The sequence below is a fragment of the Epargyreus clarus genome, unplaced genomic scaffold (assembly GCF_041222505.1).
Source record: "Epargyreus clarus isolate Ecla_fem2 unplaced genomic scaffold, WU_Ecla_fem_2.2 ptg000018l, whole genome shotgun sequence".
NCBI lineage: Eukaryota > Metazoa > Arthropoda > Insecta > Lepidoptera > Hesperiidae > Epargyreus > Epargyreus clarus.
In genome coordinates, this window is record NW_027332226.1 from 12,134,697 (window position 1) to 12,153,821 (window position 19,125).

The 19,125-nt window shown below is 35.9% G+C and overlaps 3 protein-coding genes across 3 annotated transcripts; 1 reads left to right on the forward strand and 2 right to left on the reverse strand.

Annotated features, from left to right (window-relative positions):
• Positions 1-2,983: 2,983 nt before the first annotated feature.
• Positions 2,984-11,233, reverse strand: LOC140749583 (uncharacterized). The gene is made up of 9 exons (XM_073082691.1): positions 10,931-11,233; positions 9,978-10,124; positions 8,750-8,902; positions 7,627-7,789; positions 6,756-6,991; positions 5,864-5,981; positions 4,944-5,137; positions 4,026-4,155; positions 2,984-3,386 (listed from the first exon to the last, which is right to left on the reverse strand). The coding sequence occupies exons 1-9, from the start codon at positions 11,045-11,047 to the stop codon at positions 3,016-3,018; spliced, it is 1,629 nt and encodes a 542-aa protein (XP_072938792.1). The 5' UTR covers positions 11,048-11,233; the 3' UTR covers positions 2,984-3,015.
• Positions 11,234-11,762: 529 nt separating this feature from the next.
• Bka (FCF1 rRNA-processing protein Bka) lies at positions 11,763-12,903 on the forward strand. Its single transcript, XM_073082427.1, has 2 exons — positions 11,763-11,945; positions 12,049-12,903. Exons 1-2 carry the CDS (start codon positions 11,943-11,945, stop codon positions 12,661-12,663), a joined length of 618 nt encoding a protein of 205 aa, XP_072938528.1. The 5' UTR covers positions 11,763-11,942; the 3' UTR covers positions 12,664-12,903.
• Positions 12,904-13,232: 329 nt separating this feature from the next.
• Positions 13,233-18,641, reverse strand: DMAP1 (DNA methyltransferase 1 associated protein 1). The gene is made up of 8 exons (XM_073082426.1): positions 18,338-18,641; positions 17,474-17,637; positions 16,562-16,780; positions 16,002-16,133; positions 15,382-15,648; positions 14,827-14,968; positions 14,273-14,427; positions 13,233-14,059 (listed from the first exon to the last, which is right to left on the reverse strand). The coding sequence occupies exons 1-8, from the start codon at positions 18,540-18,542 to the stop codon at positions 13,946-13,948; spliced, it is 1,398 nt and encodes a 465-aa protein (XP_072938527.1). The 5' UTR covers positions 18,543-18,641; the 3' UTR covers positions 13,233-13,945.
• Between the last annotated feature and the right edge of the window lie 484 nt (positions 18,642-19,125).

Genomic DNA, 19,125 nt, shown 5'->3' on the forward strand with positions numbered 1-19,125 from the left:
ACAAATGGGTAAGGCTGCCAAAATTAATTTATTAGCACAAAACTTTTGTGTTATGTTCCAATAAATAGGTATGACGTAAAATTACATATTTATTGTTAAGGCTTGTTTCATAAACTCAATACCTATTACATTTTCGAGTAAAAATAAAAAATAGTAAATACTTTATTTTAATTAACTAAACATATTATTAATAATTGATTTTTGACGAGAATTTCGGACGCCCCGTTGGTCAAGCGTCGCCAATATTTGGGGTGCAAGCGGTCTTCCCACACAAACAACATTACTAGCTACTATTCCTGTAAAAGTCGCGGTGATTTCTGTAAAAGTAATAAATAGGGTTTTTTTCCTTGAATTGTTTTGCTCGTAATTGCTTTGTGATTTTTTGTCTTTGTGAGCTAAACATTTTGTTTTCTCAAAACAAGATTCTATACCTACTTGCAAAGAGGTTAGGAATAAAGGAAAGCTTCATAGAAACTTAGAAATGTGAAATTGGGGTTTAATAAACATTAATAACATATGTACGACTTAGAAAACCAATCGCCTAAGTCGTACCGAAGGTACTTTTTGGAAAAACGTTGAAATAACTATTTAAATAAAATATTTTTATTTTGTTTTAAATTCTTTATGATACTTTAATAACTAAAGATTAAATTTACAAACAAAATTTTGCTTAATTTAAATTACCCCAAATATTACTGCCTTTTTCCCTTAAGGGGTACGACTAACGCAACCTTCCCCTACCTATGTAATATAATAAGGTTCCTGAGCAAAGACATAATATGAAAAAGAAATGGACCTTCTTCAACTCGTGAATCCTGGTTAATGCAGTGTTCCTGCCAGCCTAAACTATGGAAGTTAGCCATTTAAATCATATTAATCGGTTGAAACATCCTGAAGTAATTCCCAAACATGCGAATCAAATTGACATATAATCTATTTTCTATAAAAATCTCTCAAAAGTAATTTAACAGTGAAAAAATAACCAATAATATTTTATTCGCCTTAATAATAAATTATCGAAATTAAAATTATATGCAAATTTATGCAATTTTTATATTTGCCAACCTGTACAAATTGGTTTATGAACAAATTGTCTTCGGACGTAATACAAGTGTTCAAAAGCAACACAACATTGTTTTGTCACGTGGTTATTTTTAATAGGTACAGGTACATGAACGCATAAAATAATTAAAATATTAATAATTTAATTTAAATGTTTTAAAGTGATACTTAGATATTATATAGGAGAAGTCGTAAAAAATACGTAGGTACTACAGTTTCCACCTAAGTTCTTTAGTCCTTTAGAGTTGAGTGGTCGTGACTCTGTAGGAAAAAGCGACTAAGCCTTTTGAAGATTTCCTCCGTCACCAAAAAAATCTTATGGTGGCCAACCTCAGACTTTTAGCCCCAGTCTTGCTTGCAGTCAGAGGCTGATGACATCACTTGATGAGTGCCACCTTAGCAGTTATTTTTATCTATCCATCGGCAGCGGTACGTTTTTCAGGATAAAAGATACTTCTGAACTCCTACTGAACTGACAACACGTGTAAACAATTTCGTGACAATCGATTGTATAATTGAGTCGTAAAAATATAGCAAACAAACAAACAGACGCACATGTGTAATTATAACATAAGTTAACATTAGTTATCTGAAGGGGGGCATTGCCACTAGTTTTCAGGTAAACTGATGGTTACTCGACTTCGATTAAACATAAAGCACTGAAAACATAATCTGTAGGTGTATAAGTTAACAAAGTCTCTTGCGCTTAGAAAATGGCATTTTATTTTTATTTATCTATATATCTTTCTGTGTTGATATCTACATATTTAATATAAAAATGACGTAATAAAATTAATGAATGAAAGTCATACCACCATAATACATAAACAAATTCAAATAATTGTTTATTTAATAACAATGACATGATTATGAACTTGCCGTACAAATAATAATACGATGTTTTCGCATTCTTTTATAATTGCAAAAGGTTGATTGGACTTTTCTAAAAACATATGTTATTATGTAGAATGCAGCTAGCATGTATGAATTATTATTTAATCATATTTATACTTATTTTATGTTTAAAGTATGTAAGCGGAAACCCGATAGGGGGGCATCGCGTTTGGAGGACTCCGGTTATGGTCCACTGGATATCCCGGAGCTCTCCACCAAACGCCGAGGGCGGAAATCGGGGGTGGGCGTTTTAGTGCGGTAAAAGTCCCACATAACCCGGCGTCGTTCCCATGGCGTCGGGTACCTTTTAACGGTTCCCCCTCTCATGAACAAAAAAAGGGATTAGGTATCCCTTTTCAATATTTTGCAGTCAGATCTTCTTGTTTTTATTATAATTAGGTATATACCTATTTATAATTTTTGATTAAAAACGCCATAGTATATTTCTTACATACATACTGTATTTTTTATTTATAGTCGATTACAGAAGGGAAGCAGTGAATAACCATCATAGATCCGTTGCTACTCCTAAGAGCAAGTCATCCTATTCCTATAAAGTTAAAACGCAGGATGGATTCTGGTGTGCAAAGTGGTGCACAAAATGTGCTCTGGAAAGAGCATATATTGAATTTAAAAAAAAATGATTTGATTTGAAGTGCTGTATTGCTTCATTAAGAAAGAACGTCTGGTGGTAGTGGCGGCGTAGGTGAATATTAAAGGATTTCTCTTTAAAATAATGGTGGAACCTCATCAGCTCATGTGCTGTTATTAGGCAGAAACATGTGCAGCGGTAGAGCTTCTGAAATCTAACCACAAAAGGTTATACCACCTACAAGTATATAGCGACTACGTTCAACTGATTTGGAGAAACTATGCAAGCGCCCCAATCGCTTTTGAACCCCGGGCCCCCCGATTGAGGGACCTACTTTCAACCACTAGGCAAAAACTTCAGAAAACATTTAATATATATCGATTTCATCACTTTTCCTTCCATAGAAAATTTTAGATACGAAAAAAAACCACAGAATAAATGAATAAATTATGTATTGCTTAAAATAATTACAGTGTTAAAGCTCCAAATATTGGAAATTGATTTTTATTCCTATTCAGTTTGTACCTAAACCTATCCAAAAATCCACTAGCAGCGACAACTTCACTGTTTAATCTCGACGTAAAGGCACTGTATGTGTGTGGGTGTGTCCGTTCAACCTTCCTGGGTTCTATTGATCTACAGTTTTTTATTGCTATCCGAATACCACTTGATCTTCTCACTGGCTCGAAAACTGTTTCTCTTGGTGTGACTTTCTTTACAGTTCTTGCCGTTTGAAGGATTTTTATCTTAGGTCGCCTCGCAACTGGTCTGATTGGGATTATTGTGAACTCCTCTTGTGTTTTCTTCTTTTTCCCTTTCTTTCTTGTTCGGCGAGTATCTGTAGTATCAAATACAATAATTTTAGATCTATAAATAATCAAATTGTAAGCCGTTGTAAGATACACTTTCTGCTACTACATGAATATAATAAATCGTCTGTAAAGGAAGAGTTCATAGAGTTATTTGTATAAAGATTTAATGGGATTTTCTTCTATAAAAGAGGTTCTTAAACTTATTTCGTATCATACACTATAATCTAGAGCCTGCCGAAAGGAACACCTTCGTTATCACAAAGCCGACTATTTCAATCGAGAAGGAGAACCGTTAATGATTATTTTGTACAACCCACCAAAGATCGGCGAAAAGATTTTCTATTGCAATGATTGGTGTATACTGTTCTTGAAATAGGTCTGCGAAATACAAATGTCCTACTACTGCCTAGAAAAGACATGCTTCTCAAACCTTATACCAAAATATCTACTGATTCTAGTAAGAATCAATTCACTAAATGCCTAATATTTCACAAGACCAATTTTCGAAATGGCTTCCAATTGGTTCTCAAGCAATACAGAAAGCAAATATTATAATATTGGCAACTGTTTAAATATGCATGGTAATTTTGACAACACAATCGCACCACAAATATTTCACCTTCGACACAATAATAATTATCATAATATTCATATTATTTTTTAACCTTTGAATAAAAATATCGTCCGTCTTGGTATTATAGAGTCGCCCAGCATTTCGTAGAGAGTGTAATCCGTCATGACATAGTCTTCCAGGTATGTGGTCGGTTCAGACTTGAGCAAACATGATGAAACATCCTGAAATTTAGATATTGTTAACATTTAAAGAATAATTAAAGGTTTAAACATCCCATTTTTTTTAAATAGGAGTAGAAGACGAGCACACAGTCCATCTGATGGTAAGTGGCTACTGCCACCCATACTGTAATCAACCCCAAATAGGATTAGATATTCCTACCTGAGCTCGACCACAGGTGCGCCGTAACCCCTGAGGACTAAGCTGGAGCGCCTCAAAATGTATGTCTCCCTTACCAGACCCTTAAAACCAGAACACAGCAGTGCTTAACATTGATGTTATGAGGCAGAAATGAGTGTGGCAGTGATGCCGCCGGAGTCGATCCACAAGGGTTCTACCACTACTGGGCAAGGGTTTCATTATAATGAGCCTTTTTCCACTATGCTGCCTTGATACGAGTTGATGGTTTTGTCTGAATTGGAGATCTATCAAGTATGTAGCTCATTACGATTCACTGATCAGTAGAATAGGCACGATAACTTACACAGAAGTCTTACATAGTAGTATTACCCAATGACTTACACAGAATTACAGAATCAAGGAATTTATGATTATGGAAAGAAGATACTTAAAAGCCTCGAGACTTTTGTGTACTGATTTTAACTCGAGCCAAGATTAATCAATGTAGTTTTGACTACTACATTTTTGTTATACTTTATGTTTATAAATACAAAAAAAGTAGTTTTGACAAACATGTCACATTTGCTCAGATATTTGTTCAAATATTTCATTTAAAAACCCTTTCAATATGCTCACAACTAATAATAATAATAATAATGTTGTTAAATACCAGTATCGCTTCCCGCAGATCAGGCAAACCGTGCGTCCTCTTCGGCGCGTGCAAACAATCGTCGATGTGGTCCAAATGTTCGCCCAAACATTCGGTCAACGCTCGCCGCCCCAACGCCATGACACAACGAATCATCGGCGCCGTTAGCCGCTCCTTCGTACCCTGTGAGAGGTAGTCGAATAGGATGCCTTTGCCTGTAAATAAGGAATGAATAAAAAACTTTATGTCATTTATAGATTAGTAACGATTACTCACTACTAACAAAAAAATGTAACCAGTTTTGACATTTGAAATTGTCACTGTCATCTATTTCTATCGTCATTCTATTCATTAAAAAAAATGTTTTTTGTTCATTTACGAATGAAACGATATTTCACCGCACTTTTTCTTCGATTTCGTGTTGTTTTTGCACCACGTAACTGCGCATGTCAGCATTGTTCCGCTTAAATTACACCATGACAGCCATTAAATGGCTGACAGAATTATCAGCCGTTTAAGCCATTTAATGGCTTCCTTCAACTACAAGGCGGTGAGATATCTATACGTATCTATGATGCCATTATGAAAAGCAGATAAAACACGACATCTTACTTCGGTGGCCCGAGGTTCGCGTTCGATCTCTAATTTTCCAAAGATATGTGCGCATTGCAAATGAATTATCACTTGCTTTAAGGGTAAAAGAAAACATCGTGAGAAAACCTGCATAACTGAGATTAAAAAAAAAAGTTCTCATTGGTATGTGAAATCTAACAATACGCACTTTTCCAGCACGGTGGTCTAAGGCCTAATCCTTCTTACTCTGAGAGGAGCCCCATGCTCAGCAGTAGGACAGTAAAGGGTTAACCACGATACAGCTAACTATCTCTTTAAATCTCTAATAAGTGTCTGTGAATATTACATAAATTTTATATAGACATTACCTATTGCTATAAAAGGCGGCCACGTTCTTGTGATTTTCGTTAATATTGCAACCATCTTCTCTGCTAACGATCCGTTTCCTAAAATGTTTGACACCATCACAGGGAAAAGCCGCTGGAACTAGAAAAAAAATATTATCGAAGAAAACGTATTATAAAGTTTCTTTTAAAACCTAAACGAATTATTAAAATTGCAGTGAGTAAAAAAGCAGGTTTAACCGTAATAGGAAAACATTATGAAGAAATCTACATTTTACATGTCTAGGAGCCTGCGCCTACTGCCAGCACGGTATTTCAATAGATTTTGAAGGTAACTAATAACTTAAGAGTTGAAGTTGAGTTGAAAAAATAAAACATGTACGTCATACCTAACCGTATCCTTGTTTTGGTACCGACGATGATCAACAATCAACATTACAATTCGACTTTCATATCTCAAGTTACAATTTTATTCGCCAACCAAAAATCTCCTGTTATGTCGGCAGTAAGTGTAGGTCCGAAGGCTCCTAAATTCATTTTATTGTTTGAATGGCACTGAATTGAATGCAGGCCGCTCTGCTCATCAGATTTTTTTTTATAATATAAGAGCAGCAGATGAGCATGCAGTCCACCTGATGGTAAGTGGCTACTGCCGTCTATGGACATATGTAATTAACGCCAGATAGGATTAGATACTTCTACCTGAGGTCGGCCACAGATGCGCCGCTACCCCTGAGGACTAAGCTGGAACGCCTCGGAAAAGTATGTCTCCCTTACGACACCCTTCAAAACGGAACACAGCAGCGCCTAACACTGCTATTATAAGGCAGAAATAAGTGTGGCGGTGGTGCCGCCGGATTCGAACCACAAAGTGTTCTACCACCTTCAAATTCTCAAATAAATGCAATATAAGTACCTGTTGTTGTATATTAGTATCCAAACTACATGGGTTCGAGCAGAGCGCATCGACCATATCCAAGACATTGGACTGCAACGGCTTCTTGGCGGGTACGTTCAGTGCGTTCAGGTTGTCATCATTGAGGACCAGTACCGCCAAGTTGAAGAGATTCGGGAATATTGGACCAATGCGCGTGTTCGTTGTGAGATCCTTTACCGCTATTTGCTTGGGTTTCTTCTTAAGGTTTAATATTGCTGAAAGAACACGTGTGTGTAAAAGGTGCCATATAATATTTAATTAATGTTAATTTATTCAGCTTGTTGCATGGATGTTGAGGACGATTTTGTTGATAACTGATTTTCTATTTTTATTGTTGTTGTTACAATATGCTTTGGGCTTTTAAAAATAATGACTAAATATACGGGGGTCTATTTATTAGAAATTGACTGAGGTTGCAATTTGTGTAACGGCAAACCTTCGGCCAAAGAGATTTCGGCTGAAGTTTCGGTTCGGGCCAGAATTCGGTCGAACCTTTCAGCTGAGCCGAAACATACGTTAGTCAACGTACGAGTTGCGTTCGGCTATACTCAGGCGATTGCACAACATCGTTTCATATCAGCAGACTAAACTGACTAATGAACTATTTGTAGTTACTTTATTAACACAGATCGTATTAACCCACTAAGAACAACTAATAATGAGACCATTAACATTTTTTTATGATATCGGAGAAGCATGAAGTCCATCTGATGGTAAGTGGCTCCGTAATCGACCTCAGATAGGATTAGATTCCTACCTGAGCTCGGCCACAGATACACCGCTACTCCTGAGGACTAAGCTGGAACGCCTTAGAGTATGAGTCCGTTAACCAACTAAAAAGTACTCTTACCTTTTGCTACTTTAGTATAATAATTCTGTAGACCATCACTAATGTTGCCGGTCTGGTTCACACTCTTCTCGTCCGTTATCCATTCAACGGAAATGGTAGGTAGGGTGGAGTACACATAACTCTGTGTAGTCATCGCATACTCTGTGATATCGTGTAGGGTTTCCTGGAATTGTAGGAATATATGAATTAACCTTGTTTCTACTTAGATTAATAATAGTGAGAGCCTAATAAAATTCAAGCAATGTGTCGCATTTCTAATGGACACAACCTTCTTATTTTATAGTTATGTGCAAATTAAATATGTTTTATTAATTTTTTGCCATAACAATAAAGAAAAAACTGTGAGGATAACTTAAATCCTTGACAGTTCTATAAAAAAATATTCCCAAATGTGTGTGAAATCTATCATCCTGCATTCGCAAGTTAAGGTCTCAAAGTAAGAAGGCTTCTTACTCCCAGTAGCAAATGGCACCCAGAAGTGGAACGTAATGGATATTTTTTTTATAGCATTAAAGTAACAAAGAGCATGTAGTCCACTTGGTGGTTAGTGGCAACTACCGCCCTTGGAGATGTGTAATCAACCTCAGATAAGATTAAAGTGATAGGGTTGACTCTGGAGTTGGACCTGATCATTGTAACAAACATAGTCCTTGAATTTTATCATTCTTACCTTTTTTTTTGTTTATGAGGGGGAAACCTTCATAATGTACCCAGTGTCATGGGAGCGACACGGGGTTATGTGGGATTCTTACCGCACTAAAACCCCCTCGGTGGCCGTCCTCAGCGTTGCCAAGAGGACTCCGGTATCTCCTAAGGAACGCAACCAGAGTCCTCTGAACGTGTTGCCCCATCAGGCTCCGTCCAGATGAGCCCAGGCGCTCTCCGCAACGTCTGGTGTTTACGACGGTATGCGACCACACATACCGCCGTCCTTCCCGGAGTTGCTTGCTCGACGGCTCAACCTCCCAATCCTGCCACCCGCAACCCCGGAAGCCCCCTTTTAGTCGCCTCCTACGACAGGCAGGGGATACCGTAGCCCTATTCTGATCCCGGTGCTACAGGGACAATCATTCTCTTTACCCATAAATGTTTTAGGTGGCAACTTAGCAAAGAAAGTACTTACAACTTCACAACAAATCTTCTCCTCAGTGATGTGTGCATATTGTGGTGAGCATGCACCAACCACTGGACTCGTGTCAGCTAATCTGAACACTGTGTTCACATCCCAGCTGTCCATGCAGGACTTCTTCATCATCTCACTGTGTAGTGCAATCGCCTGGAAACAATATTATCAATATATATAAAAGAAAAGACACTTATATACATGTTAATCAAAGTTTTGTCTAAACAACTGAAGCTAGAATCATGAAATTTGGACTATATGGTTTATATGTTTATTAAGTAGAAGCGCACTAACAAACGGATTTTTTTATATTCCACCCATAAGGGCGTTAAATAGGGATTGAAAGTTAGTATGAAAGTCGGTCAATTTTACAGAGGTTTTGGAAAATCAATCTTTAAGGTGTTTAAATAGGGGTTGACAGCTTATTTTAAAATTGGCCAATTTGGAAGCCAGCACTATGAAAATTTGCTATTGCTGTACCAGTAATGGCTAGTATGGTTAGATATATTGGAACTTTATTAGTGATATAGCCGGCGTACACTCATAGGTTAACATAAACATTGAATAAGATTTTTGGAATTATTGACGTCAGAGACACAAAGACCATTTTTTTTTTTGGGAATTGATACTTCTAACTTAATTCATATAGATGCATAAAAATACGACTGAAAATGAGATAGATAATTTTTAATTCTTTACTCCACATATACTTATATCTAACATCTTTAATTCCTTACTCCACACATACTGTCAAAATTTTACTATTTTTATTAAAAAAGAAAAACAGATCCCCCTTCATTTATTGAAGTTGATTAAAAATTTATGGATGATGTTTGTATCTGTACTCTTATCTGTGTATCTAATATAATCCTTTGATAAAGATCTTATATCCTCTTGTTAACGACAAAGACAAAAAAGATAACATCCACTTATAATTAATAACAAAAAAGTAACAAACTAAAATTTACATTTTACAATAAATTTACGCAGGACGACCCGTGCAACAGTGCGGTCACCATGCCGATCTGATTCGCAGAGGCCCCGGGTTCAATTCCCGGCCTGACAGACATCTCAATGAATTTAGATTTCTGTTTCTGGGTCTGGGTGTTTGTGTATTTGTCTATGTGTGTGCTTGGCACCTTAAACATAGGGAATCCTAGTGTGAGGCTGTGAGTGTTGATAGTGTTTATTTAGATCATTGTTTCTATTAATTCTGAAAACAACATACACTAATGGTCTGCCGTAGCTTATAGCTGACATCCTCAGCAAGATTGGTTGCTGCCTCTGTGTTGAGCTCCACACCAATCTGCTCGGCCATGCACTGGACAGATTCTGCTCCAATGCCGGCAAACCTGCCCTGAGATTGTGGTACATCCTGCATGAGAAATTGATATGACATTTAAGTATTTGGGAAAAGATGTGGCTTACATATATATACAGTTAATCTATGATAACATTAGTTATTTTTTTCTACAGTATCAGCTTTCAGTCCACCCAATGATACTGGCCATAGACATCTATAATCCACCTCAAATAGAATTAGAGTTCCCTGAGCTGTATATAAACCACATAAGTGTGTTGCAATCCCTGAGAACTAATAAGACCTTATTTAAGTTTAGTCTTAAAGCATTTAAATCAGAATATAGCAGTGTTTAATACTGTTATTATAGGGCATACAGATGTGGTGCCACCAGATTCAAGTTGCAACGAGTTCTACTATCTTTAAATATATTGCACTCCAGCAGATAGCTTACACAAATTATCTTTAACAATCGTATAAGGCACAGCGCAAAGCTCACAGAATATAATAAAAATCAACCTAATAACTGAGTACTATAAGACCATGAGTGTGTTTAAATAACTCCAAATGTGGTTCATACATAAGGAGAACATCAAAAATATATTAAAATGCTATGGACTAAGTTTCAAAGCTTACAACCAGATATAAAACAGTGTACCTTGCTGCAGCTTACAATAATTAAGCACATAGATTTTTTTGGGGTGGTGATTAGGATTTATATGACCACTGGTGGTGATCGCTCAAAGATATTAGAGTCAAATTATACCCGGCTGATAAGCTTAAAATGAATTAAATACATCAAAAAAAATACCACAAAGAAAAATTTAAAACCACCATTAGTTATTTATTATGGCGGAAATTAATAGATTTTTTTTTCTTACCTTGTCAGTAAGAGTTGTGATTTCGCCTGTTTCATTGATCTTATTTTTGTCACGATCTCGACTATTATTTGATTTCTTTGAGTGATTTTTGTTACTCGACGATGATAAACTAGACATAGTATAAAAAGGAACGACTACCGAATTCCGTTAAATTTACAACACATGGCAATTTACAGGCAGTGAAAATTAGTAGAGATTTCTCAACACAGTAGAAAACTATTACAAAAGTATCTAAAACTAAAAAATCTATGCAGATATGGAGCGTGAACTCTGTTGTAAATACATTGACAGTGACGTTTCAAACTTTCTCTATATCGTTTTAATTTTTACAATGCATAGTATGTAATAGGATATAAATTTATTCCTTCCTTTCAGTACAAAAATTAAATGTATACTTACAACAATTTAAATACTTACTTGTAACAATGAAAATAATTATGCAAAATTTATAAATGTACAGAATAATACTCTATGATTTATAAAGATTGAATGTGCTCAAATGGCCTTAGTTTAACTTTTACATTGTAATTAATGGTACATCACTACAACGGATTAAAAATAAATAAACATGGACATGGAAAAAACAATATTTCTTTACTTGGTAGTAATAGCCTAATGAGTATCTAGTATTTTGCAGCATCATAGCTACACAAATTTCATTAATATTTTTAATAGGTATATGATATCGATGTTGTTTTTTTATCTATTAAGGAAATATCGGTTATTCACTAATTATTTTTTTAACTTTCATTATCTTTGTAATATCTCATGTAATCTGTGGTCACCAAGTCACAAATGTCACTAAAATATATCACTTATGACTTATGTCATTTTATGTCGTGCTTCTGTTTGTTGATTTATAGAATTTAAGGTTATGAAATTGAAATCACCTGTTTGAACTTGACTTGAGTTCAAAATTAACACTGAATTACTTATGAAACATTAAATTTCATAATTTGTGCTCTTTAATTTTGTGTTTCCTACTTAAGAGGCTATAAAACGGAAAAGAACTATGGTGAGTATACGTAAAGATTTAAATTTTGATCAACTAAGTTATTGAAAGGTATGTGTAACTTTAATAGTTTAATGCTATTAATTAACTAAATCTATCGTTGCAGGGCAAACAGAGGAAAACCAGGAAGATAGTAGAGCAGAGGTTTGCTAAAATGAAAAAGTTAATAAGTCCAAGCGACAGTCGAATAAAGGCATCCGAAAGAACTGCACCTAAAAAGAAGAAACCAGAAGACCCACACGAGCTTAAGGTCAGAGAAGTACCTCAAGCAAGTTCCGCGTTATTCTTCCAATACAATACTCAGCTAGGACCACCATATCATGTACTCATCGATACAAATTTCATTAACTTCTCTATAAAGAATAAGCTAGATATTGTTCAGAACATGATGGACTGTTTATACGCTAAATGCATCCCATACATAACTGACTGTGTTCTTGGAGAGTTAGAAAAATTAGGTCGTAAATACCGAGTAGCACTACGAATCATAAAGGACCCTCGGTTCGAGAGAATTACTTGTTTACACAAAGGAACATATGCTGACGACTGTATCGTTCAACGGGTGACCCAACACAAGTGTTATATAGTTGCCACAAATGATAAAGACTTGAAGAGAAGAATACGTAAGATTCCAGGTGTGCCTATAATGTATGTTGCTGATCATAAATACACAATAGAAAGAATGCCTGATGCATATGGAGCTCCAAAAGGAGCTATTTAGTGTATTTGCACATAGATGGAATAAGAAAATAGACTCCTAACAGATAAAAAGTCTGTAAGAACTTAACAGTCATAGTACCAAAACTACCGATTTTCACAATGGTATATGAATGAATGTTGATAAAAAATGTACCATTATTAGAATTCTTATTTTAATAATTCATCTATGTATGTATTCATCTATGTATAAGGCCTATTTTAAGTTAATATTTAGGTTAATAAATGAAAATACAACATAAAAGGCTAATTTTTTTAATCATATATCCTAAAATGGTTATTATAGACAGCTACAACAAAGTACTATTGCAATGCCTTATTTATAAAAATTAATTATGAGCAAATGTCTTCTATGAATAAGGGTGCCTTTCTACCAGAGATGTGCAAGGTAGCTAAACTTGGTTGGTTAAATTCACCAATTAAATACTTTATTTTAATTCAATAAAGCAATTCTTGTAAGCTACCTCACACTTCACTGTCGAAATGGCACCCTAAAGATACAAATATACTCCTGCAGTATTCTAATAAATTATATTTGTAGACTGTTTTCATATTTATAGATTTGATGTATTCAACCATACAGCCAAGCAACATGCTATTGAGTGTTGACTGCTATATTTACCTTTGATTCTTATCTTTAAAAATATGTACTGTAGTCAAGCAAATATAGTTAATATTACATTATTTTTACAGTAATTAAATTCAAACCTGCTTAAAACAATTACTGTTTACTTATGAATCAGTTATGACATATCTCACATATCGACCACTCCTACGTAGAATATTGTAACTACAAAATGACAACTTTACAGGAGAGTGTTTCAAAGTTTCCAATATGCTATATTCATATAAAATCTGCATTTCTTCATGTATCTCTATGAAATTTGGTATATATATTTTATTTTATACACTTTATAACATTACTTATGTTGATAAAACATTAAAATAAGGCAATTAATGCAGTAAAAACGAAAAGGTACTTTTGTAGTTACAATATTATACGTAGGAGGGGTCGAAATTATTTTCAAAGTTAACAATATGCTTAATTTAATGACTACACAATGTATTTAAAAAGGGCAAGGAAATGTATAATTACACAATTCACGCAAAACACCATTCAATTAATTTTAGCCACTGTTACTGTTTTGTAGTCTTGAAATTCCTGTTTTCACTTTGTTTTTTTCATCATCACAAATTTTCGCGTTATTTCACACTTGCTCCAGTAAATATAAAATGTTCTATTTTAATATATACTTGGAACTATGATGATCTTCTAACTGTAAATGCTATATGGTGGTGTTGAGAGCGCTCGGAGACCCAACCACATCGATGATCTCGCCCATGGGCTTTGTCTCACTGTCAGTAGATGTGTTGCATATTGATGCTGGGATTGTGAGAGTCTGAAACAGAAGTTATATTTGTTTATCTTGTAAACAGACTATGTAAGACAACAAAGTAAAACAAAAAAGTCTAGACACCAATATTATGGAAAACAATGCGATGAAACATGTGTTTCAGAATTCTCCGTAACATTTCCAAAATAATATGGAATCTTTGTGTGATGTTCTCGTAACTATCAATTATGATTTTTAAATAAGCTAAGAGTTACATACCTTTCCAGGATTTAGTGCTTCATATTGGTGCCTCAGAGCCTGCAGTTCAAACTCACAGGACGCAAGAGCATTCTTCAAATCTAAGGCCAAGGCAAGGTCCGACCTTAGCTCGTTGAAGTGCTTACAAATGGCCTCAGTTGGTGTAGGTGTGATATCTAAAATTTAAATATAACATTATTTGTCTGCATTTTGATAACAATTGTTTTAAGGGTCTGGCGGTACAAAAATTTTGATTTACATCAGTTATAGATAGAATAATTTAGATGCTTGAAAATATTGTAAGAAAAATTGACCCCATTCATTTATTTTGATTAGGATATAAAGGCTAGTTATAGTTTATCTGATGTTGACAGATATAAAATTTTAGGTAAGGCCATAGTTTTCTCTACTCGTTAAGGCAGAGTTTAACAGCTCAACGGGTATCTCTGCCTTTCAAATTAGGACACCAGGAGTAGATTTAAACCCTTATTTAAATCTTATAAAGTAGCCAGATATGGCACTTTAAGTACTCTACACTCTTACCATCTATCAATGAACACAGCAACAAAACATACCAATATTCATAGCTCGTAGTTCTTGTTCAATAGCTTTTGTCTTTCGCTGACCAACACCGGGCGGCAGTTTCATGCGTTGGGAACGCAGCCATACGCCGGTGCCGCGAGCCTCAGGAAACTTTATACCGGACCACTCTACTGTCTGTGAATATAACATGGAATATTGTTAATCTGTTATAGAATTAACAGAACTTCCATTATATATAGACACACTATAATTATTCCGCTTTTTTAAATGAAGCTAAGGTCCATCAATTAGCATTTTAAGAGATAAACTAGATTGTTCAAAGTTAACCTACTTAGTAGTCTACTGCTATCTGTGATGTAATCATGACTATAATCTGAAGAAATCATAAAAGTGTGCAAATAAAGCATTAATTATACATATTCCATTATTGTCACGTATTAAAATCCTGGTGCGGACACTTCATTGATGGAGATCCCATAAGCCATTAGGGAGTAATAATAAGACAAACCATTTTCACCATCTATGAATGCATAAATTTAATTAAGTATCACTTTATTGCATTGTGTATTAATGATAATAATACTTACAACAGTCTCGACAGCTCTCACTGGCCTCTGTTGTGTCGACAGTTTCTTCTTATGCAGCTTCCTATCATGTCTTCTGGCGATACTTGAAGACGTGCTGGTGGGTGTGTTAGGCCCTTCCATGTTCACGCTAACTTGACTGCTGGGCAAGCCATTGCCACAGTCCGCCCGAGAGATCAGCTTCTGTAGGTCTTGAGTCTTCCTCTCCCGTTCACGCTTCCTTGCTTCTATCTTCTTAAGCTCTGTTAGAAGCATTTGTTCTTCTTCTATCTGTAGTGAAATATAAAATGTCCTATTTAATCTGTGTACATAGCACTTGAAACAATAACGAGAGTAAATTAGACATGTGTAACCTTTAAATGTGCAAGGTACAATCATATAAAACAAACTTCTTCAATAGTAGAAGCAATTTTCTGTGAAAAACCCACTCTCGCACTAACAATGAGTGCACATACTAAACAACTCTCCATATGTTTTTTTTTTTCTGTTATTGTGAAAAGAATTTCCAGTTAAATAAATTACTAATTCTATCCAACCCCTAAAAACTCGTTTATATGTCCCGACCACTAACTCTTGGTCAACAAATACCTATTGTATACATTGAAATTTCACAAAAATCCTACCTGTTCTTGTGTCCTATCAAACAACCTTCTTAACTGCTCCTTTCTTTTCCTCTCATGTTCTGCGTCATAGTGATATGTCCTCTTCTCTCCATTCACCAAAGTCACTGTGTTGGACCATGGGTTTGTTTTTACCTGTGGTAAAAATTAAGCAGCTGTTACACTTGACTGACTAATGTGCCTCAGTACAGAAACAGTAAAAGAACATTATGAGGAAATCTTAGACTCAAAAATATTTTTAAGGTATGTGAAATGTAATTTGGAACACAAATCTATGAATCCCAATTTCAACATATAAGGACATATTTAGGATAATATCTTGGTGGCCATAAGAGCTCTTATTAGCTACCAAGCGGTAGCTAATTAATTACTGTCAATTGACAAAGTTATTGTCTACGGATAACATTAATTTTCTGTGTACTCCATATATAAGATTGGTAACATCTTAAAGGAATAAACAAAGGAACTTTTAAGAATGTGATAGACTACATAAGTGTGTTCAAAACATCTGCAAATTTGTGAGAAAGGACATTTAAAAACATACATCATATTTATTACAATACCTTGCTCAATATAGCACAGATGTTATAGTATCTCTCCTTCAAATCCTCCACACTTCGGTCCCTGAATGCAGCACGGTCCCATCTGTCATGTATGACAATGAACCGCAAATCAAAACGTTGGCAGAGGTCCATAAGATGATCTGTCTCCGCCTGACTCCAGTCCTCCGACTTCAAGTATTGATTGTACTCCGATTCGGAGTATGATGGTATTGAGACTTGCTGTAATTATAATAAAATATTAGCAAAAACATAAGTCTAAGCCTTTTTGATGTGAAGAATGCCCTTACCAGACACATATTGCGAAATGGTGCAAAAAGGTAAAATGGGCGCCACCCTAAACAGGGAAGGTGTTAGAAATAATATTATTGGAATGGGCTGGTACTGCGTCCACACATAAATCTAGCATTCTTGTATTTTTAGTGTATTTGGTCCAGAGTGTGGATTTATTTTTATTTTTATAATATAGGAGTAGCAGACTAGCATGCAATCTACCTGATGGTAAGTGGCTACTGCCCCCCATGGACATCTGTAATCAACCCCAGATAGAATTAAATATTCCTACCTGAGGTCGGCCACAGATGCGCTACCCCTGAGGACTAAGCTGGAATGCCTCGGAAAAGTATGTTTCAAAATGTAACACAGCAGCACCTAACATTGCTGTTATTAAACAGATGTCTGCTGGCTTACACATTTTGAAGTAACCATCTTTGTATTCAGGTGCGAGAAGGCATCTGTAATCAGTATCAGGTGGAACCTGTTTCTATATGGTGGTAGTCACAGAAGCAGTATCCACACCCCTGCACTGAAACACAGGACTGCTTCACATCAGCAATATACTTCACACTAGAAATAAGTGTTAGCATAGCAAATACAATGTTGTTAGTCTTACAAGGTGAAAATAAATACACTTACCTTATTGAATTGTGCAAAAGGATACTCCTTTGTCTCATCTGATGTCCTCTTCCAGTGGTGGAATACAGCATTGTCTTTGCGAGCTGGATTGGTGAATGGTGCCCACACCCACTTCCTCGCCTTACGCATTCCAAGCTTCGCTTTTGTTGATTTGTATGCATTTCCTACAAAATTAAATTTTATATCTATACAATGCTAGGTCCAATGATGATGAGCTGTTAATGAATGGCAACTTAATCATCATCAACCCATTACTGTCCCACTGCTGGGCATGGTCTCCTCTCAGAATGAGAAGGATTAGGCCATAGTCCACCGCGCTGGCCAAGTGTGTATTGGTAGACTTTACATACCTTTGAGTTTTTTTTTAAATCTGTCAGGTTTCCTCACAATGTTTTCCTTCACCGTTTTAGCAAGTGATGATTAATTTTCTAATACGCACATAATTTCGAAAAATCAGAGGTGCATGCCTGGGATTTGAATGTGGGACCCCTCAATCGACGGCCTCGTTTCTGAACTACTAGGCTATCACTGCTTAAAACAAGTTGCTTATGGCAATTTAATATTAGGACAATATCACTGAGAGTAGGTACATAATGTAATAATGAAAAAGAGTACAGGCCATCACAGGCACCAGGTGTGGATTCGGAGGTTTCTTCTGTTATAAGTGGTAAAGGTGAAGACAAGTCTATTTATACAATGTTTTTGTTGTAATAATTAAGCATTAGATAATTGTTTCCTCATAATATACATAATTTCGAAACTTCAGGACCTGTCTGATAACAATGTATCGATACATTTGTATGGATAAATTTGATGCTCTATCAATAATAAAATTCCTCTAAGTAATCATGTAATAAAACATACCTGTAACTGTTGGCATAAGAGGTGGTAGATCCTTGTTATCATTGTAGAGAAGAGCGAATACCTCCCTGTGCATGCCCTCCGGCCGCCTAACAGCCTTGGCTGTGACATACTTCTTTTTGTTCCTGTCTCCATGAATTATACTCTCCCTAGTAATCTCTGCAGCTCCCGGCTGCTCTATATCCAAAATATCAAGGATATCCGCCATTATCACTATTGTATTGAAGCTCTTGATAAATCTTTAGGGCATTATTTGCACGAGAAAATAAGAAGAAGACGCACGCAAATAAATAGAATCGAAACAATTTGTCAAATTTGACATTGACAATGTCATTTAATGACAATTGTGAAGCATACATCCGGCACGATGGCCAAAAATGTGGTGAATTCGTCTCGAAGACCAAAAATGTTATGCATTCGGCTCCGAGACCGAAAATATTAAGATTTCCGCGGCCGTTAGAACAAATAAGGAACCGAATGTTCCTCTCTTCGATGGACAGGATGACCGTGTCCCGAAGAAGGTTAAGTGGACTGTATATACGAAAAATAAGATGCAAAGTGCTATAGGGTCACGCACTCACCTGCTGCTGATGGGCGCAGCCTCTTGTACTAGGTATAAGGCACCTTCAACTCACCCTAAGCTCGAGCTAGCTAGTCTTACCTCGGAATGGTCTACCGGTTACCTCTACCTTCTTCCTCTTCTCACGTGGCGTCGATCTTACAGCACGTTGCACCGCGAACAATGAAGTTAACGCGAATTTAAAGGAAACGCTACGAATACGAATAGTGGC